Source organism: Carassius auratus, unplaced genomic scaffold (assembly GCF_003368295.1).
Source record: "Carassius auratus strain Wakin unplaced genomic scaffold, ASM336829v1 scaf_tig00215781, whole genome shotgun sequence".
NCBI lineage: Eukaryota > Metazoa > Chordata > Actinopteri > Cypriniformes > Cyprinidae > Carassius > Carassius auratus.
Window position 1 is genome coordinate 605,990 of NW_020528242.1, and position 22,542 is coordinate 628,531.

Below are 22,542 nucleotides of genomic sequence, written 5' to 3' on the forward strand. Positions count from 1 at the left end.
TTTTTAATTTTGGGTTTCTACAAGGAACTGACAAAAGCCAAATCAAACTCACGATGTGTGTTAGATTAATATAATGTCTCTCTCGCTATATATTTTTTCCACACAAGAGGACAGTTTAGAGAGCAACTATTTAACATTTGTATCCTGCTACTTTACACCCAACCTACTGGCATAATGGTAAAATACAGAAAAGGTAACTGAATGGTCCAGTGAAAACGATATTCGATTTACTGGGATGAATCAAAACATTACAAATAATAAAAATAATATCCAAGCCACCCAGTTGTCCGCAAAAATATTCTATACTATTATATAATATGATCAATTATTAGATTAAATATATTTATGAATATTTAGGGGTAAATATATCTGTGGGTAAACGCATTTTTAGTAGCCGTATAACATGACTCGTACTGTACTAATAATGCGAGTCATAACGTTTCTCTACAAATTAGCAGTAGTAAAAAACAATTCAGGAAGCTGTACTGATTCTGCGCGCGCCATACGTGTTCGGCTCGCGCTCGCGCCCGTTCCGTTCCGTTCCCTCTGCGCATGACATCACCGCCTTAAATACTCCAATAGATTTTCCCGTATTTTCGTCGCCGTCCAGCGCAGTAGAGGAGGAGAAATAGCGGACGGGTTTTTTCAGTGATGTGTTTTCTAGTCAGCTGAACCTCGTGGACAGAAAACGTTCATTTTATTTTTATTTTAACAGACTCCGCATTTCGTTTGTGCTTGGAAAAACTGCAGAGTGGTATTTGTGCTCGAAGAACTCGGTTCGAGAAAGAGGGAGGCGTGAAGGGAAAACTTTTTTTGTGCCAAGGTGAAGAAACCGAGGTTTGTTGTTGTGAACGCGTCCGTGTAAAGGCAGAAGTTGGGGATGTCTCTCTCGGTACCTCAGAACGGTGTAAAGGGGGATAACGAACCCGTCATCGAGCTTTTTGTGAAGGTAAGAGCCTGACTAAAAACTAATTTAAGAGAATATAAAAGAGATGGTGCTCACAAAATAACGTTCGTTTGTGAACGGACGATATTTTGACTGAAAGATACACATTGTCACCTTTTGCTTTCAATATATGTTTAAAAAAAATACGATAAAAGTAAATGATGTTGACCGAGACCTAAACGTTCACACTGCACCTCCCAAACTACAGGCTTCTGTTGTAATTGGAGTCATAATTATATTTTCTCTTTATAAATAAATTATTCAGTCAAAGCGACCACATCAACCCGCAGTATGTCTAAAACAGTGTCGTAAATTGGATTCAGCCGTTGTGTTTTGCATTAAGAGTGAATGATGACATTGTCCATGTGAATGTCAGACGGGTGGAGGCGTTTTCTCAATATTACCCAATATCTATGTGCTGCTCCTTTTATATTCTTATGATTTAAATGGAACAAAAAATAAAGGGAAAGATTTTACTCCCTCAGACAGATGCACGAAGCACGCGGGTTTAAGAAGAGGTTTCCGACAACAATGTAGCCCACGTCTGCAGTTCCCAATCCCGACTGCGGGACATCCGTCCAGTCCAGGATACAGTTACCCACACTTAAGTTACATTAAACTGAGCCAAAAAGAGCCTAAATGTGCTCTGCAAGAGATATTTCTATTAAGAAAGGATGTTGTATTTGATACCCTTTGAAAGGACATAACAGAGTTTTATATCTTAACCCTGAGATGGTGTTAGGATACATTTTTTTGTTGTTGTTGTTGGTTTGGTCCTTAAGATTAAACTCTTCGTCATTTCCAACATAAACTGAAGCTAAGGAATCCGGCCCTTCCCTGGATCTTTGAGTAATCAATCTGGAATTATTCAAATTCCTTTCCATTGCTGGAACCCTGCTGTTTTCTTTCTGTCTTCTTGCCTTTTCTCTTCTTTTCTCTCCCTCCAAAGGCCTTCTGCCAGGCAGAGCGGGAAAACTCCCAAAAGACTGAAAGGGGGGTGAGAAGGGAAGTGGAGGAGGGGAGGGAGTTACAGAAAGAGGAGGGGGCTCCTAACAGTGGATGTTTGGGGACTGAGATCTTTTTGGAAGTGTGCAACAAGCTCTCCTCTCCAACCCACATGATTACCAAACTCCTTGTGCATTGAAGCTCGGATGACTTTGGACCTCAGGCTTGAAAATGCTGACCAGGCGTGTATGATTCCTGAGCCTTTAATTAAAGGATGCCGTCGCTGTATTAAATGGACTGTAATTAATAATTCAATGAACATTACAGCAGTTTGTCACGTTAGAAGGCACTTGTATAGGTCAGCTCTTTTTGGAAGTTGTGAAGTGACCCTACAAAACATTAGAAGAGACTTGTATTTTAAATATGGGCTTTGGTTTCGAACAGATTGATTGTTCAATTTGTGTGTGTGTGTGTGTGTGTGTGTGTGTGTGTGTATATATATATATATATATATATATATATATATATATATATATATATATATATATATATATATATATATATATATATATATATATATATATATATATATATATATATATATATATATATATATATATATATATATATATGAAACATATTTTATTATAAAATGTATATGAAATAATGTTTAAGTTAAAATATAAACACCATGAATATAAGGATATGGTCACTTTAGAGAGCATTTGTGGGAATTTTGTCAATGTTTATAAGTACAGAAACATTTAGATGGGTTCTAATTAATACTCAAAATGCACACAACTCATTTTTATTTCACAAGGTTTTTACAATAAAGTGTCCATCCTTCTGTCTTTCTCATGCCCTTTTTTAAGATTGCATACTGTATGAAGTGCAGAAGAATGTTGGTGTGGTAACATGATCTAGTCCTCAGTGATATGGATCTCCGTTGATGAGTTTTTAATGAATGGGTTAGTCAGGAAATGATTGTCTCTTATTACTGGGGTTGTGATTTTAGGTTCGGTTTGACCACCCAGCAGTGTTGCCTGATCATTACATAGTGAATCAGCATCAAACATTAGAGCATGAGCAGGAATAAAAGAGTTCTCCTGCTGTTGTGGCTTTGATGTGGAACGGCATGAAGAGAGGGCGCAGGTCACCCTCCTGCAGCTCTGACAGACACCGCTGATATCAGATGAGCTGCAGTGACACTTGCACTGTTTGCGTTTAGTTTCTATGGCACCTGGGTAAAGAGGTTCATTTTATATGTTTGAAAGTGCACACACTGCAGCAGAAAGATAATGGTGACCTCTCTCCCTCCCTTTCTGTTGTTTTATGTCTCTCTCATTCATAATTAACAGCATGTGTGTACCACCTTTTCTTCATGCACAACATCACAGCAGGACCAGCCCCATTGTTGCCATCGAAACCAGGCAAACCTTGCCCCTGCTGGCGGCTGATAATGCAGTCATCTCCCTCCCTCCCTCCCTCCCTCTGTAGAGCCGCACCTGCTGGCCATCTTTACCACGTGGAGATTTAGATTTTAACTTTGATTGCGCTAAAGCACTCTACACTTGTGTTGGTGTACGATACAGTTCAAAAAGAGTCTGAAAACATGCCTGTGTGTCTGAATCAGATCAGCACTTGCTGGTTTAGAAGTCTTTGTGTTTCTCTTAGCTAGGCATATATCCTCCATGTTCTCTAATGGATTTGAGATTGAGAGATCAGCCTCAGAGCTTTAATGGGATCATTGTCTCTTAAATTAATGTGACTTCTCTGGAGTATGATGCAGCAGAGCAAGGATTTGCAGTTCTCATGGTTATTGAATGTTAGGCTTATTTTGGTTTTTCACTGAAATGCACCCATTCAAGTCAAAATCTGGAAGTGTGGTTAATCATAGAGATTTAGAGTAGGAAATGGAATGCATGATACATTTGGTTATCGGCTGAATTTTTATCAGTACTGGATATTTAATTCTATAATATGTGCAAGCCTAATTTAAAAGGACTTACAAAGGCAAATATTGTTATTCGTATTGCTCATGCATACGGTTGGAGATTAAAACAAGGTATTAAAGGTTGATGAGTAACTTGTTCTTCAGCATTTATGCTACGTGCCTTTAATTATGCTCAGACCATGCAACTTGAGGGTTTATAATTTTCACTTGGAACAATATAAAATTGTCAAGAAATCCTTTAAAGGTTGGACAGAGTTGTGTTTTGAGACCAGACATTTGTAGAGGCTTGGCAAGTAATTTTCTTAAAATTGTACAGATCCTTCATGATCTACCCAATTCTCTACCTCAGTGTCAGTACAGGGTCAAAACTAGGTCTGATCACCATGTGACAGTGGTAATGTTTACTCTGCAGAAGGATACTGTCACTCAGGTGCTTTACACAGTCCAGGTGCTGATGATGCAACCGCAGTAACCCTTGCTCTGCTTTGATTGGCTCTTTAGATTAATTATTGCTTATGCTGCGTGCAGAGTCAGATGACCTCAGTGTTTTGTCTCTAGTTTGATTTTTGTTTAAGCTAATGTTAGCAATTGTTCACTGCGGACAGCAGAGTTATAGTTTAATCACTGCTTATGAATTAGAGGCCATAGTTTGGCCTTGTTTTTTTTTTGTTTTGTTTTTTTAGCATTGCATGTATTTTTGAAGGAACTCTTGGCTGCTTTGACAAAAAAACAGGATGGGCTGACTTGTGAAATATTTAGTTTTATCTTTTTTTTTTATATTCATGTGGAGTTCATAGGCTAAGACCAATTGTGCTGTAAACAGCATCATGTCTGTCAAAACCGTGAGACTAGCACAGAGCTTTGGAGAAGGATGATGGCACAGCTCAGAGTGTCCTTTCATCTCTTACAGCTTTAATTTTTAACCCAAACTAGCGGTCAGGTTTTTTTAGTCCAATTCCAGGGTGTTAAATATGCAATTCAGTCTGTAATCAGCTGCCAAAATAGGATCTTAGATAAACACAGACAATTATGCATCCAAAGATTGGTGAGGAAATGGCCATGAATTTGTTTATGGATTGGAGAAAGTTTGTGTGTGTTCCTGTTTGCATACAGACTGTGAGATAGGATTATTACAACAGACAGACATGGAAACATTCTTGGCTTTTAGGACACCAGAGTCAAATGCCTTCACTGCATGAGATCCGTCCTTACTGAACAGCCTGAAGGACAAAAGACATGCACAAACTCTCTCACCCCCTCCTTTCCTCTCTCTTTTCGTCCTTCACCCAGTCACGTTCACTGACGGCTCATCTGACCAGAAAGCTGCAATGCAGTCATCTTCGTATAGTGAGCTATCGTGGTGAAGCTTCAACCTTTTGTTTGGTGCTCTTTTGTGTCCTCTTGGTCTGGTTTTATGTGTGGGCATTACTTTTATTTTCAAACCAATTAAAAGTTTGTGTCTGGTGCCCCTCCTGAGTCACCCATTCTGTCTGCTGTAGTAGAGTACAGTAGGATGTTTGGGTGTAAAATATTTTTTCACCAGGAACACCCTTCAACTTTAATTAAATGAGAAGCTTTGTGGCTATGAATTATGAAATATCAATTATTAAATATTTAAATCACTATATAAATTTTATATGGAAGAGTTTATATTATATTAAGAAAAAAAATTATTTGTAGGGCTGCACAATTCAGCCAAAGTTTTATATATATATATATATATGTATATATGTGTATGTATGCATGTGTATATATATATATATATATATATATATATATATATATGTATATATGTGTATGTATGCATGTATATAAACCCTTATTAAATATTTATTGTTCAGTATTTATTTAGAAGGTAAAGATAGCAGAAGAAGCACTAGCAAATTATTTTCAGTTGTTCTGTTGTTGTGGGGTGCATCTCATTTACAAAACCGCACACCTGTGTGCCTGCAGACTGTGTAACTTGATCCTGCATGACTGGATGCATTTGTTTGATATTATTTATGCATAACATGATGTGTAGATGTGGATGTGGAGGGAGTTTAGCTTGGGCCAGATGCATAAAGAGGAAAATTTTCAAAACTGGATTAACCATAGGTTAAATCTTCCATAAATAGCCAGTTACATGAGACCTAAAATAGATATTATGAGTTTGTTTGTGTGAGACTAACTTTTGCATCCATGTGCCAAGAGCATATGGAGCTGTGTCAGCGTGGTCTGATTTCCTCACAGGGCTTGAACAGGATTGTGTGGATGTGCAATTGCCATTATGACATTGAATGCCACTGTAGGATGACATCTGTAGCATTGCCATCATTTGAATTTCATTTTAAATGTTAAATGTAGGCAAATTCGACCAGGTTCTGCTAGCAGGAGTAATTTTCCTATGGCTGTATTAACCTTCTTAGATTCTGCCCTTGATCTGCGTGTGTTTAGTCTTGTCGAATATCATAGCTGATTGGCTCTCGTCTCCTGAACAAAAAAAACTGTGTTTTTTGTTCATTTGAAAAACACTTGTTTATTCAGCTGGTGCCATATTGTGTAGTCTGTGGTGTAGGTCAGGTAAGACTCTGCATGTGTCCATTGATGTGAGCGTGCGAGTGTTGACCAATGACTGGCTGGAAGCGTGGCCGTGAGTCAGCAGTCTGGAGTCTGCTTTTGTGTTAGGAGGAATGTTCGCACAAACAGTGCTATGCAGGAGGTCTGCATCTGGGAACATGCAGAATTCAGATGCCAACAATTTATTTTAATGTCTATATATCTTCCTCGCTTTTGCTCAAATGCTATTAAAGTGTTGTACTTTCAGCTCTCTTTAATGTGTTTTAAAATAATTATTTCATGTTCATTACAAATTAAAGATGTATTTGATTACCATAAACAATTCTGAAAGTTGAAAGCTGGATATATGCATGTTTGTGCATACAAAAAAAAATATATTGGGGTGAGATACAACTGAACATCATCTGCATATAAATGAAAAATTCCATATTTCTGAAAAATCAAACCTATAGGCAGTGTATGAATAACAAACGGAGTTGGAGCAAGAATAGAGCCCTGTGGAACACCACAAGACAGAGGAGTGGTAGAGGAAGTATTTTGTCCAATACATACACTGATCTTATGGTTGGCTAAAAAAAGACCAAAACCATTGAAGAGTAGTGCCTCAGAGACCAATACAATTCTCCAAGTGTGAGAGGAGTACATTGTAATCAGGTCAAAGGCTGAGCTGAGATCAAAGCTACAGCATTTCCAGAATCTGTGGTCAATAAGATGTCATTAAAAGCTTTTAAAAGAGCAGATTCTGTACTATTGAAAAGTTTCATAAATATTGTTAGAACTCAGGAAAGTTTGTATCCGAGTTAACACTGCTTTTTCCAGAATTTTAGACATAAATTAGAGGTTGGTCTAAAGTTGGACAAGATGGATGTATCTGAAACAGTACAACCCAAATATTTGATTATGTGCAGTGAATTATACAGATGATATTCTCCTGAACCTGGTAAGGGGTGTAACATTTGCATCACACGCTTGAGGAATTTGGCCAATCAGGACGCACTAGATAGCTAGCCAATTAGAACACACCACACTTTTCAGAATGAGCTTTGTTAAAAAAAAAAAATGGACGAGTATTAGCCTTTCTAAAAAAAAAAAAAAAAAAAAAAAAAAAAGCAACAAAAATGTACAGTGTGTGGAAAATGTGTTTTTTGAACCTTAAACCATGTAAACTCCTTTCATTACACCAAATATCATTCAAAATTTCTTTAAAATGTATAGATCATACATGATCTTCCCAATCCTCTACCCCGTGTGCATACAGGGTCAAAACTAGCTCTGTGTCTTTCAGAAATCCTTTTAATATGCTGATTTGGTACATAGGAAACATAATCTATGTTGTGTAAGGGAAACGGGTCAATTTAGGGAATCATTTTAAGATTTTATAGGGAATTTGGACAGAATCACTATTTTACGGCTGATCACTGAGAAGGCCAGCGATTCATTGAACTAGCTGTATAACATCAACTCTGCAATGGATATCAATATCCAAAGTATAGTGAAAACACTTAATTAGCACAGTAACAAGATCGGCAGTTTAAGACCTTAACTTGTATGCACAAAACACAAGATGCTTCTCTTTTCAATATGAATAGACATATAAAGACATATAAACCAATCTAACACACACTCACACATTCACACAAGTTGCAGGAAGGTAAAAAAAAATAAGGAAAGAATGAGTTTAACATAATGAAAATGTGAAATCCCAAGTTTACAGCAATACTTGAAATTGCGTGAACAGCCATCAATCACTTAATTAACCCTTGTATTGAGTTCCTCAATGAGGTTAAAATTGTTAGATAGCTACACCAGTTACTTGAATTGCCTGTATAAAGGGGGTTCACTTTTTGTCATTGAAAAGGGGGTTTCCCGAGGTTTCTGATTGGCCGGAAGTTCAATAGTCGTTGAAGTGATGTCTTGGGAAGCCCGTGGTTGGAAGTTGTCTGAAGACACGGAGCTGTGGGCTGGTTGTAGTTTTAGGTGGGCACTCGAGGTCAGACTCTGAGACACTGCGTTACAAAACTCAGAACACGAAACTCTCAATGGAAAAGAAAAGAACAGAAGTAGTTTGACGTGACTAGGTGGTGTTTCTTCTCATCGTGCCGAAGTATCAGCCGGCGTGCAGGCCGAAGTGATGACTAAAAGCAATTAAAAAAAAAAAACAGAAATACATGAAATCATCGATTGTCTGACGTGATCGTCATTTGAAAAATAAATGTTTCAGTCTGTTTCTTTCAAATGGGATATCCTTCTTTCTCCCTGAGTCTGTATGTCTTATTCTTTCTCTTTCTCCTTCCTTATTTTTCCCTCCTTCCTTATAAGGCAACATCATGGCCAGATCGTGCAAAAGGGGCTGGAGAATGAGCACGTTGTGATTGTGAAGAGTTTGGCTGTTTGGAGTTCTAAATTTAGTCTGCTAGGCACTACCCCTCGGCCCCACCTTCACTCACACACACACACACACACACACACACACACACACACACACACACACACACACACACACACACACACGTGTCTGTCCTGTGGGAATCTCACAGTGTGGCCTAACAAGGGAGGGCTGAAAGAGAGCTGGAGTGAGAGTTGCTGTGCCATGAGACTGTGTGTTTGAGAGACTCCACCTTCATCCATTCAGATTGAGTTGCCCTCTGTGATGTCTTCGGAGCTTTGCTGGAAGAGATGAGATCACTCACAGAGACCACAGATCAGATGTAGATGGTGACATTCTCTGCAGCTACTGCACCATGACTCACTGTCTCTACTGGACAGCTGTATGAGTTAAAATCCTTCATCTGCCCTAGACAGTGTCACAGAGTTTATTAAAAACACTTTGCGTCCACCTGAGCTTGATATAAAAGAGCGTGACTTTGTTCAGCATGTTCACAAACTTATCTGGAAACCTTTAAATGATACTTAAGATAAACCCTGATTACATTTATTTGCTTTGAAAATGTTTTCTAAATAGGGATTTTATTTTAAGTTTAATGTAACTATATTTTTATATTACAAACTATCATTCAAAACTAAAACAAATATACATTTTATCTTTTGAATAAAGTTACCGTTTAAGTGACAGTTACCTTTTGTTTTGAATAAATGCTGTTGATCAAAGAATCCTGAAAATGATTGTTATGCAAAAACATTTTAAGCAGCACAGCTGTTTTCAACATTGACCTATCAACCGTTTGATGTTGATAGTCATCAAAGTCAATTTTGAGAGAAATCTAGTCAAGTTTTCTGAAGGCTCCAAAGCAAAATCGCAGAGCAAAGTTGCATTTTTCCTCCAGTTCTTTTCTTAATAATAATAACAATATAGCCATTTTATTTTATTATAAATTATTTATTATAAATAAATAAAAAAAAAACAAATATAAGAAATATGCATCACCTTTTAAAAATCCCTTTAGTCTGTCAATTTCAAATAAATTGATTTATTAAAATTACAAGAGTAGTTAAATCCAGAGAAGCAAGTAATTCCCTCTTCTCTTTTATTGTTAGATTAACATTGAGATGGCCTATATTAAGACCTAGTGTAATGCAAGGATCTAATATAATGTCACACATCAGATGTTCTTCCCCAACAGTCATATGACGCGATTTAAATCTTTCCTTTCTCTTTGGAGTGTTACAAGCTCTTGGTGCATAAAGAAGATTTGTAAAGTTGCAAATACTAAAGTCTCAAATCTAAGAAAATATTCTTTATAAAAGTTAAGAGTCAATCACACCTCCCAAAACGGCTCATTCTAACGCCCCCACATCTCTACGTCACTATGTGGGAAGATTTGCTTAACGCCGCCCAGATGTTCACGCAAAGAAAGAAGGCATACGTTTTATTCTCGTTGTAGTATTGTTGTTGCCACCGGCGCCATGTCGTATAGACGCTGTGTGTTTCACGGTGAAAGCAAGACTACTTTGTTTGGCCTTCCAAGAGAGGACGATATCTGCTTCATCATGCCTTGAGCTGATCTGTGCTGGTCGCTGAGGAAATACATCAACTTTGCACCGTGGACGAAGCGAGTCCAGCCCAGGGTCATCACATGTGGTTGCCGCAATCCCAAAGGACTTTCCTTTATAGAATCTGCCGGCCGCCCCATTCTCAAGCCCGCACAAATTGATTGGCCAATCACAACGCACTGGATAGCTGGCTAATCAGAGCGCACGGCGCTTTTCAGACCGATGAGCCTTGTACAGATTGACACGTTTCAGAAGGCAGGGCATTGAGGAACAATAATGTACAGTATATGGAAAATGTGTTTATGCAGTTTAAGGTTAAAAAAAAAAAACCTTTCATTACACCAAATACACCAAATAGTTATTTTTAGCAGCATTAAATGACCCCTTTAAGACATAACCAATTATGTTTGCGTGAATACTTAAATAATGTAATTCTGTATATTATGCATTGGATAACCGTCAGCGTGAAAAGCGTGTGGAGAAAAGGTACTCCTCTCCGAAACATGTAAATAAAGGTAATTAAACCTTTAAAATTATTGTTTGGAGCATTGGACGAGGGCGTAATAAACTAATTTTTGTGACGACCTCAAAATCTACTAAAAATCTAAATATTTCACTCTTTCCCTTTAACTCAAAATTAGCCCATGCGTAATGACTCATTTTGCCAAGACGGGTCACAAATGTTTCTCCAGCACCAAATAAGCTTTAGAATGATTTCTGAAGGAACATGTGACACTGAACACTGGAGTAATGGCTGTTGAATATTTAGCTTTGCCATCACAGGAATAAACTACGTTTTCAAATATATTAAATAGAAAACCGTTCTTTTACACGTCAATAAGATTTCACAATATAATTTTTTTTCATCAGTAAATGCATTGATACACAAACAATATTGTCCGTATATATACAAAATGTATGTAGTACTTTATGTGCATTTGTAAATTGTTTTAACAATTGTTTTTCATTTTATTCAATCGGGGGGGAGATTTTCAGGGACTGAATCATCATACTAAACATTCAACAGACTGTTTAAAAACATTTTGGAAATGAATCAAATATTTTAACTCTGTTTGGTAATTCTTTTGGAATAGGTTTTCCAAATTTCTTTTTTTTCGAGGTTGCTGTATTGCCATATAAGGTACACATCCTGTCCTTCATTTCCTTTAGACTGCCATCTGTTTTTCCCTTTTTTTCTTTTGGAGGCTCCCAGTGTGTTTTTAAGAGGTGTTCAACAAAAGCGTTCTGTTTGTGTTTGGAGAGTCATCCATATGGATCTGCGAATGCGAGACCTCTCTCTGAATAGAGAGTTGTGTATGGAGGGCAACATCTATGGAAAACAGACTCCCAAACACATTGCTGCTGTTCTTTTTTTTTTTTTTGACCGTGGGCATCTTTCAAACGTCATTTCCTATTTTAAGGGGACAACATCAGTTCTGTACAAAATTGGCTGATAAAAACACACCACACAGACGTTTCATTGTCTTTAGATCTGAGTGGTGTGTTGTGTAGCTAGTTATTTTAGTCCGATTGAATGGGTTTTAATGTAAGACTGGACATGTGAGCAGCTGTCTGACTCTGAGAGGAAATTCTTACCCTCAGACGACGTCACAGAACCCTCACTCAACACCCCATGCCAGACATTTCTGGAATATATTCTGCTCCCCTCCCCACCGTCCTCGGAGGCCTTACAGAGGGGGACGTGAGTGAGAAGTGGAGTAGAAACACAAAAAGGGGAGAAATTAAGAAAGAAGGGGGCTTATCATGTAAACCGGAGAGAATCCTCTCTAGTCTGTGAAAGCCCACCTGCTGCTGCCACACTTGTGTTCCTGTCATACTTTTTGTCGTTTTATGGCTTTGCTATAGGCTATATAAAGTTGTAGTCCGTAAATAAGCTTCTTTTATAAAATTTGATTAAAAAGTAACTGAGTTGGTTTCTAATCCGTTAATAATTAAATCCATATTCTCTTAAATTGATTTGAGTTTTTCTATCTGTATCTCTCATTAATACAAACAATTGGTCTTATTATTAAACCTCTTTGTGTAAAAAGAGGCTGTTTGCTGTCTGCTATATGGCGCAGATGAGTAAAAACACCCTGGGGAATCCACAGCTGTGGTGACCTGCAGGCTATTAGTACTGTTCCAACACCATCCTCCGTTTGTAGCCTCTGTGATAAACCATTTCTGCTTTATCAATTTATTTCACCTTTTCTAAATTTGAATGGGGTTGTCTTTAGACAAACAGAGCCTATGATTCTGATGTTTGTAGAAAATAAATCACTTAAGCATGATGAATGATTATTGCTAAGTCAGCAGTTTTTCCATTACTTTCTCATTTTCCAGCCTCAGTACTCCAGTGATCAGTCACTCAGGAATGCTTATGAATGATATTTTACCTGTAATATGTAGAGAATGGGGTGGCATATATAAATATATTATCAATAATTTTTTTATACATTTTTTTCAGAACTTGTCATTTTCGATCAATTTAAAGATGTTTATGATGTTACAAGACTTCTTTAGCAGCACAGCTTTCTGTTCTGTTTTCAACATTGATTTATAATAAGAAATGTTTTTTTTGATCACCAAATCTGCATATTCAAATGTCTAAAAGGATCATGTGATACTGAAGACTGGAGTGATGACTGCTGGAAAACAGCAAAAATAAAAATCACAGGAATGATTATTTAAAGATGTATCAAAATGGAAACCCGTTATTACAAACTATAATAAAATTAAACCGTATCACCGTTTTTGATTAAATGAAGCCTCGATGATGAATATAAGCAACTGTATGTAATAATCCTATTTCTATGCCTTCCTTATTTTGCCTTCTGTATAATTTTAGGTTTGTAAAATAGCCTTTGTCTAGAGTACAGCTCTACAGATTTTCTCAACCAACTTTGAGTTATTGATTGTCAGCTGGTATTAAAGGACTTAATAATTTATATTTGTTTGGGTTGTAGACCGTATATGCATTATGCAGAGAAATAAGGATTTAATTTCAATCAAAGCTTAATTTCTGTTGAAGTTTTAAGGCAAACACTGTAAGCACAAAGCGAAGCAGCTTTTTTTTAAAGCAATATTTTGTAAGGTTTTTTTTTTTTTTTTTCACAGTTCTTGGCTGTGTTTTTGTGTAACAGAAGTTGTTTTGTGTGGTCTATTGTCAGCACTAATAGGCTGAACTCCACAGGACAGACACTACATCTGTGTGTCTCTATGGAAACAGTTGTCCTGACCCTGTGAGACAGACTCTTCCCACACCCTCTTACAGTGACCATCTTTCATTGGGTAAAATCCAGAAGTCACTGAATCATCTTGACTCATTAAATCTCGGACTCTTTCTCTGGGCCTTCTTGAATAATGCCCATTTTCTTTCCCAGAATGACCGTAGTTTTATTTTGAGTATGTGAGTGAATGAATGTATTATGTAAAGGGGCACCAGCACATTTTAACAAGAGAAGCCACCGAAAATGAACCCTGAGTCAACTGCAGAAAGACCCGCTACACATATCAAAGCTTTTGTTTACCACAGAGAGAGAGGAAAGTGTATGAACAAGAGATCCCCAGCAGGGTGCCTGGATGGGGGAGAGATGGAGGAAGAATGAAAGAGCACAAGAGCGTGAACTCTCTAGAACAAAGTCTTCTGTTCTTTACTGCTGGATTCTGTTCAGTGTGCGAAACCAGATAACACGAGAGCTAACAACAATGCACCGCTGAGGGGAAAAAAAGCTGATTCAGATATCAGTGCTTCTCTGTTAGGTTTATTGAACTCTGAGAATGTGCTAGAATCCAGAACAGACCGTTTATGATTGTGTAATGCCTTCCTTAAATGGTACAGAATGGGTTTCATCCAATAAAAGGTAACGATTTTTCTTATCGTTGTCTTAATAATGATATTTTCTCCCTAGCTTTGTTCCAAAAGCCGCCTCTATGCCTACTGCCTAAATAGGAAACTGCCTCAAGAGATTTCATTTGAGATTTGTAACGCTTTACACGAAATGCACAGGAAGCTTGACTCTCAGATGATTTTAATATAGGCATTATAGAGAAGAATAATGCAGTTTGCTTAAGCATACATTATTATTTTTTTTTTTTTAAGTAAACGGGGTTTTCTCATATAAATGCTTTTCTTGTATAATTTTTATTCATCTGAAAAAATGATGGTAGTTTGGCCAAAACAAGCTGTTTTAGAAGGCAGCATAAAGAAGTCTGTCCATTTTTGCATCAAGCGTTCTTTAACATGCTCCCTATGGGGCAGCTCAATAGGTTTTGGTACAGAACACCGGTTTCTGTCTGGTCAGGTCAGTCTCACTGCCAGCTCATTGCTTAATTAGCTAAATCTAAATAGCTGAAACGCACAGGAACATCTCTGTTATTCTCTGAGTCATAAGCATCTTGTTTCTGGAGATTAGTGGAGGGCAAATGGAGAGATGGTGTGTTGGAGTTCACACTAAGTTTGGTATTCAGCCGAGAGATGCGGTGGAGGAGGATGGTGATATCTCCACTGTGGAATTCATGTCTTGCAAAAAATGTTCACACATTTGCTATGCTAGCACTTCAGAAAGAAAGATTTACTGGCATTATAAAGGCTTACATTGCTAAAGAATTAATTAACATACAAACGTGCTTTGAAAGTTTTAAAGGGGCACTCCACCAATTCCCTAATTAAAGAAATATGCATAATAGGACAGGCTCACATAAAATCACACAGCTAGCCAAATTCCATTCTCTTCAGTACTCCACTGTTGTACATTTTTAACTAACTGAATAAATGTATGCTCTGTACATAGATATGTATATAGTCAGGTTTTGTGTACTTTTTTTCAGGATCTCTGGATGGTGTTCAGGATTAAATTCTCCCTGTAATGCCATTTTGGAAGTCTCCTACAATAGGATTGCATGCAAAAAACGCTTTTTGTTTTCTCAACATATGCATTTAATATCACCCAATTTTCCATCGACTCTCTAACGATTCACCCGAAGCAGTCTCTCTAAAACCGTCGTTTTCGTAAGCGTACTTTGCACAGATTGGTCAGATGGCCCAGTCTGTTGTGATTGGTGTACCGCGTACAGTGCGTGTTGGAAATTCCCATTGCCATAGTTCTGTATTTTGAACACTCGATAGGCAATTTAAACATCTATTATTTATCATACTTAACAGGTTGTGATTCAGTGGAGTCAGCTGGTCCAAATAAACTGGGTACTGAGCCATTTTTCAAGAGTAAACGGTTTGTGAATCCCACTGTGAACTCCCAGAGATTGGAAAAGTAAAGACATGTTTGTGGGCAGGGTCAAATTGTTCACAGCCGGCCAACATAGAACATGGGTGGGAATTCTGCAAATGTGTTACTTTGTGATGTGTAGCTGTCATGGAAGTGGGATTCGACTCATTTAGGCTGTACAGCGTCGATTCTTTATTTTGGGAAACAATAACCATTTATAATGCACTTTTGGCTTTACAACTTTGCAGATTGTATACATTCACATACATTAAACACTGCATGAAAGGCAATACTGGAAATGGCATAATAGGGGCACTTTAAAAGAACACTGTTCATGTACACTTTTGTAGCTTTCAGTGCCCAGTGGGTTATATGACAGATTTATGGAAAGTGGAAATGGCCGACATGTTTTTAAGAGCTGGCCTTCTGCTCTTAATGTTGGTTTTGTGTTTTGAAGCTGGGTTAATTTGAGATGTTAGTCTTCTGTCAAATAAATCTGAGTAAGGAGAAGTGATTCTTTGTCCGTTATCTTTCTAGATGTGGTTTAGTTGTTTTCTCTGGCTGTAATCTGATATATACTCTCTCAGTGATGGTACAGAGTTGTACGGTAATAACCCTGGGATAGCAAAATGTTTGCTGCTTTTCTAGCAGCTGTTGTGGAGGAAAACGTTGGAATGATGACAGTTTTACTGATTTCTCAAGTCAGACTAACATTTTTCTTTTTCTTCCAGGCGGGCAGTGATGGAGAGAGTATCGGCAACTGTCCATTTTCTCAGCGTCTCTTCATGATCCTGTGGCTGAAGGGAGTGGTCTTCAATGTCACCACTGTGGACCTTAAGAGGTCTGTGTGAATGGTCACAGTTTGTGAGCAGAATTTCCCTTAAAAGTGACTTAAATCTGACAAAACCTTACATGGGGACATAAAATATGATCTTTGTTTGGAAAACAAAACACTTTGCTTTTGTGTCTTTTAGATGGCAAATAATGTGGGCATAGTGTGTGTGTGTGTGTGTGTGTGTGTGTGTTGGTGAATCTCATTTTCAGTCATCTCAGATATGAATTTTCATTATCAGTCTTAGGCATTCGCAGTTGTCTGTGATGGTGTGTGTGAGCGTGTTCAAGTATTTCACTGAGGAATTTAAGACACTAGTGTGACAGTGAGGCAGCAGTGATGATGCTTTATCTTGCGCCCAGGTGGCAATATTGACAAGATTCCTTTATTTTTATCTTTTTTTTTTTTATCTTACTGACACAGTATATGCTCTAATATTTAAACCTATTCACATCAATCCATGATGTGTGTGTGTGTGTGCGAGAGAGAGAGAGAGAGAGAGAGAGATTAAATGATTATTTCTAGAGCGCTTCCACACCTGTATCCACATCTGGTCTTCAGTCAGTGTTTTATGAGTCTGTACCAGAGACAGTGATGAGCTCAGTTTATGACCCTAACATGAAATCAAGTGAAACTTGAGTGACTATTGAGTCATCTATTATTTTTCTTGCTTGCTTTCTTTCCTTCTTGCTTGCTTTTTCTTTTTTGCAGGCTTTATTTGCTTGCCTTCCTGTTACTTTCTCATTTCTTACCCTTTCCTTCTTGCTACCAAAAGGAATAGGGTGCTCATGCCAGAGGTGTGAGGTTATTTCCTGTTGTTGTAGTTTTGAAAGATCAGAGTGTTCCTGAATGCAAAGCCTCATGCGACACATGAACCCTCAAGTGTTGTCAGATTTCACATCTGTCTTCCTTTGTGGATATCCAGGAACATCTTCATTTGGGGGGAAAATTATTCCTGTAGAAGAATCTTTTAGGGGGAGGATTAGTATTAAAAGGGCTGTGAATGCTCTGGAAACCCCCTGTATTGTGCCACAGTGTGCAGCTCATCTTGTATTCTAAAAAAAAAAAAAAATCATTACATTGCTTTGGGCTCTGCCATGCTTGACCTCCTGTTATAGTTCAATTATAAAACATTTTTGCAGTTTTAAGGTGTACTTTTTTTTTTTGTCATTTTATAAATTATCATTTTATAATTCTAGAAAACCAGCTGATCTGCAGAATCTGGCCCCAGGAACGCACCCTCCCTTTATCACCTTTAATGGAGAGGTCAAGACTGATGTCAACAAGATTGAAGAGTTCCTAGAGGATGTCCTCTGCCCTCCAAAGTAAGTCAAAGTGTGTTTGTGTATTTAGTGGTGGTTTTCCAAAGCATGGTACGCCACGGTACGGCTCAGTATGGTTCACTTTTGGAGGTTTTCCCACTGGGTACAGTACCTGGTATTTTTTTCTAGTACCACCTCAGCTGAGGTTCAAAGTGATCCATACTGGTGACTTGTAAACTCTGCTGATCACAGATTGGCCGGAGAAAATCGTCACTACCTGCGTCACTGATCTTGTGACACAAACATGACAAAACTGCTAGATTTAAATCGGCACAGCCAGCAAAGAAGTACTGTTGAAGAAATACAGACATTCCTCTTATTGATAGCAGAGGAGTGGATCCACCGAGAGCTTGATTGGGCGATGTGGAATGAATTCAAACTCCAATGACTCTTATGTGAATAATCCCACCCACTCTTAGATACTAAACTGCAGTGTTAACGCGAACCGTCCTGTACCGTACTGAGCCGTGCCGAGTCAAGTTGTACCTCGCAATGAAAAAAAAACATAAGTGTCACACAACAAAAGATTTTATTTGATGGCTGTGTGTTTGTATCCTCAGGTACTCTAAACTTAGTGCCAGACACCCAGAATCCAACACTGCAGGGATGGATATATTTGCCAAGTTCTCTGCCTTCATCAAGAATTCCAAACCTGATGCCAACGAGGGTAACCAGAAAGATTTCACTCTTTCACCTCCATACAAAAGACCAAATGTACATTGTTCAGTGGAATAATCACACATTTGATAAGCTGTTTAACAGTACAAACACTTTCTATTGCTCTGGTTTGAGAGATTAGACCTGGTTATGGTTGTCTTGTCTCACATTGTGTATTAACATGCTTTAGTGCCACAATTAGATCAAATTCCATACTAGACACTGTTGCCTGCAATTAAGTTTTTGAAAGAAGAGCACCTTTACTTTTATCATAAGGTGTTGAACTGTTGTCAAAATGATAAATACACTAGGAATTTGCTTTTGATGCAAAGCCGCACAATCTCAAAGGCTCCTCCACTCAATAGGAGTTTGGCAGTGACCCTGAACATAAACTATCTTCAAGAGTCTCCACCCTAGTAAAATGTTGACTGTGGGTGATAACAGCCGTTTTCATTCCAGCTGGAGTCTGTCAACATTGTCTCAAGGCAAGCAGACAGCGCTCTATACAGGAGACATGGCCAGGCTATATGTACCACCTCTCACGGAGAGCAAACTTTAGCATTTTAGTTTGCACACCTGAGTGTTCCCCTTTGCTTTTTGTTCTGGTGGGAATTCTTGGAATTTTTTTTTTTTTTTTTTTTTTGAAAGTTTAGAGCTAAGTTGGTGAATTGTGAGGATCTGATTTTTACCTGAGTGTGATTGTGCCCTTGTGTGGCAGTTAAGCAGAAGTGCAGCCAAACACTGCAATTATATTTTGTTTCCCTCTAGAGGGCAGATTATATGTATTTTAACGGTAATAAATATATTTTTACAAAAGTTACCTACTGCAGCTTTAAGTAGTATAGTTTTTGTGAGATGTAAAAACAAAAAAGTTTTAAAGTGGCTGACAGTCTGCAAGGAAATTTTGATATTATTATTACTATTTTATTAATGGAAATATTTCTATTTTTCTATTTAAAAATTTAATCTGGATAATTTGTGCTTTTAAGATTTCTTTTGGAGTGTTCATATAAATAAGCAAAAAAAAAAAAAAAAAAAGTGACATGAACACAATTAAAGTGTGTTTTTTTGTTTGTTATTTTTTTAACTGGTATTGACATAGGTTTGGAGAGGGGACTGCTGAAGACCTTGCAGAAGTTGGATGAGTACCTGTGCTCTCCTCTGCCAGATGAGATCGACCACAACAGTATGGAGGAAGTGAAGGCCTCCACACGCGGTTTCCTGGATGGTGAAGAGATGACCCTGGCTGACTGCAACCTGCTGCCCAAACTCCACATTGTTAAGGTAACAAGCCATACAGGCCATCCTACTGTACACATCAGATTGGAATTTGATACTATTATTTTGGATTTAAAGTGATCTATTAATATTTGCCCCATGCTGGCAAAATGAGTCAGAATGCGCACAGGCTAATTTTGAGCTATAGGCAAAAAATATATATTTTTTGGTCTGTTTTGAGGTTTTCACAAAAATGAGTTTAAGCCCTCGTCTAGTGATCCCAATGATCCAAATAATAATTTTAGATGTTTAATTATCTTTGTTTGTATGTTTTCTGAGAGGAATACCTTGTCTCAGCTCGTTTCTCCTGCTGACTGTCATCCAAAGCGTGCACATGATATAGAGAATTACAGTATTCAAGTATGTCTTAAGTGAACGCTTGGGGAACTGTTGGGGAAAAACATCTGATGTGTTACATTATATTAGATCCAAGCTTTACAGTTTTGTTGTTAATCTAACAATAAGAGAAGAGGGAAGCACTTGCTTCTCTGGATTACATGAGGAACTGAGTAGAAAGATTTTCCAATAGCTTTTTTTCACTTTTGTCTTGCAGGTAGTGACAAAGAAGTACAGAGGCTTTGAGATCCCTAAAGACATGACAGGCATCTGGAGGTACCTGAACAATGCCTACAAGCGTGAGGAGTTCACCAACACGTGTGCCAGCGACAAGGAGATTGAGATCGCCTACGCTGATGTAGCAAAGCGGCTTGTCAAATAATGGCTCAATCTCCTCCACTCCCTGCGCTGGGACTGTTTATTTTCATCACATGAGAAAGAAAAAAAAAACAAGATATGGACTCCTTTTTTTCCTTCTCTTTTATTTTTATTAAATACCCCAATGCATGCCCCCCCCCCCCATTACAGCTCTTCAGGACATATCAGTCATTTTCAGTGTGGCCAAAAGGCTGTTTTCACACTTTTTTTTTTTTTTCATTCTAGTTAAAGCAGGAGGTGCCAGACACTGTCAGTGTATCGATGGCTAATAGTGTGTGAGCATGTGACTCACGCATCTATATTCCTCTCACCCACACTATGTAGCAATAAGAGTGGGTTCACCAGCTTTTTGTTTTATTATGGATTTAAAATATGAAAGACGCTTCTTCTAAGCTTGCAAAGCCAACAGCTATGAGGTTTTTTTTTTTCGTTATTGTTTAAATGCATTTGAACAGTGTTGAAAGCTCCAGTGTTTATTTTCAGTGAGTTTTAGAGAGTGAAGCACTTTGAACACACAACGTCTCAAAAGACCCTTTATCGAAGTTTGAAATGAAGTGTATATTGACTTGCATTGATATCAGAAGGCTGACACTTAAATATGAAGTTCATATCATACACATTAGTCATCAGTTGCTTGCAAAATGGCACATTATATATCGTGTCAGTTTGCAACACCTGTGTGGCCTTTTGATGAAGGAAAGACTTCTTAAAAAGCAACTTTAGATACATGAAGAGATTCTATAGATCTGCCTTATTCACTCTAGATTCATTATTTTACATCAAGAGTGCTGCACCATCATAACTGCGTTCCATGGCATGAATCACCTGTGTATAGGACTACATTCACCTGCACTTCACATGAAGTATCCTTAACAATTTGAATAGTACCAAATGGGATTTTCTATCTGTCTTTCTTTTTAAATAAATGGTTTAAATGAACAAAGAGCTTCTCATTTAAATAAGTTGAATTGTTTTTAAGATGTGGTGCTATCAAAAGAAGGATGACTATTTAGACCTTACCGAGATAGCCTTACCAAGATAGTCTACCATTTTTGATGAAAGACTCGGAGTAAAATACTGAATTTTATGTTGAAACCGCATTGAATGAAAGCTTGTAGTTTCTGATTTGGAAAAATATTTTAATGACAGTGATAAATGAAAGAAACTGGTTGCCATATGTTTTTTCCAATTCTTTTTGTGATTGAGAATTTTAAATACTGTTTTTGGTTCTCAGAAATGAACATGCAAATTATATACATTCATTAACTGAATGTAGAAGAATGACACTGACTTGTAATGAGTGACACGCTTGGCCTTACACATTTTCCCAAGGTAGCAAAAATTAAATGTTAAGCTTTGAGTTAACACTCAAATAGAATATAGAAGCCATTAAAATAGACAAAATGAGAGTAAAATGAACTGACACCTATATCTGTGCTGTCGGAAATGAGTGAGCAGCTGCCCTGTGGGAACAGAAAACTTGAATGTGTTTGCGTAGGGGCTTGTTTTCTTTTTTCCTCTCCTGTTAAGCTGATCCATTAATGGAGTGGATGGTTGAGTGAAAATGTTGGGATAATTATGTTTTAGTTTTTTTGTGTGCGATTCAGTTCACAGACTAGACCATCATTGGCGCACTATTAGGAAGTTGGGCGAAGGCCACTTTTTTTAATTTCGGTTTTGTGCTTTTAAAGGGATCATCAGTGTGCCTTTTTTTGAGAGAGAGATGCTCCCTCCATACTATTCAGCCCTTAATCGTTTTTTTGAGAAACTGAATGTTAAAGTGTTGCTGTTTGTAGGTTTCTGATTGGACCGGTGTTTGTGCACGCAAGGAACAGGCTTGACATTAACTATAAAAACACTGCATGTTTGCCATATTCCATCACACTCTCATTAAATAAACTGCTGGTAGCTATGACAAATTTGGAGTATTAATGATTTTAGTATAAAATATTCATTCCATACTAATTGAATGGACAATATGCATTGTCACTTTTATACTTATGACAGTCAGCGATTTCTGTTTTTAAGGGCAAGACTCCAACTTCTTTGTGTCTTCCTGACACATCTGATTCTGTCGTCTTGAATGATAAGAATAACCACGAACACATAATGCATTTAGCCATTGCTTAATGAGGGATTGAAAGTTACACGTGGTCAGC

At 37.7% G+C, this 22,542-nt stretch overlaps 1 protein-coding gene across 1 annotated transcript; it reads left to right on the plus strand.

The window, feature by feature from the left end:
* The first annotated feature begins 574 nt into the window (after nucleotides 1-574).
* Nucleotides 575-22,299, plus strand: LOC113095762 (chloride intracellular channel protein 4). Its single transcript, XM_026261129.1, has 6 exons — nucleotides 575-949; nucleotides 16,312-16,421; nucleotides 17,612-17,737; nucleotides 18,295-18,401; nucleotides 19,494-19,675; nucleotides 20,223-22,299. The coding sequence occupies exons 1-6, from the start codon at nucleotides 881-883 to the stop codon at nucleotides 20,385-20,387; spliced, it is 759 nt and encodes a 252-aa protein (XP_026116914.1). The 5' UTR covers nucleotides 575-880; the 3' UTR covers nucleotides 20,388-22,299.
* The last annotated feature ends 243 nt before the right edge of the window (nucleotides 22,300-22,542 follow it).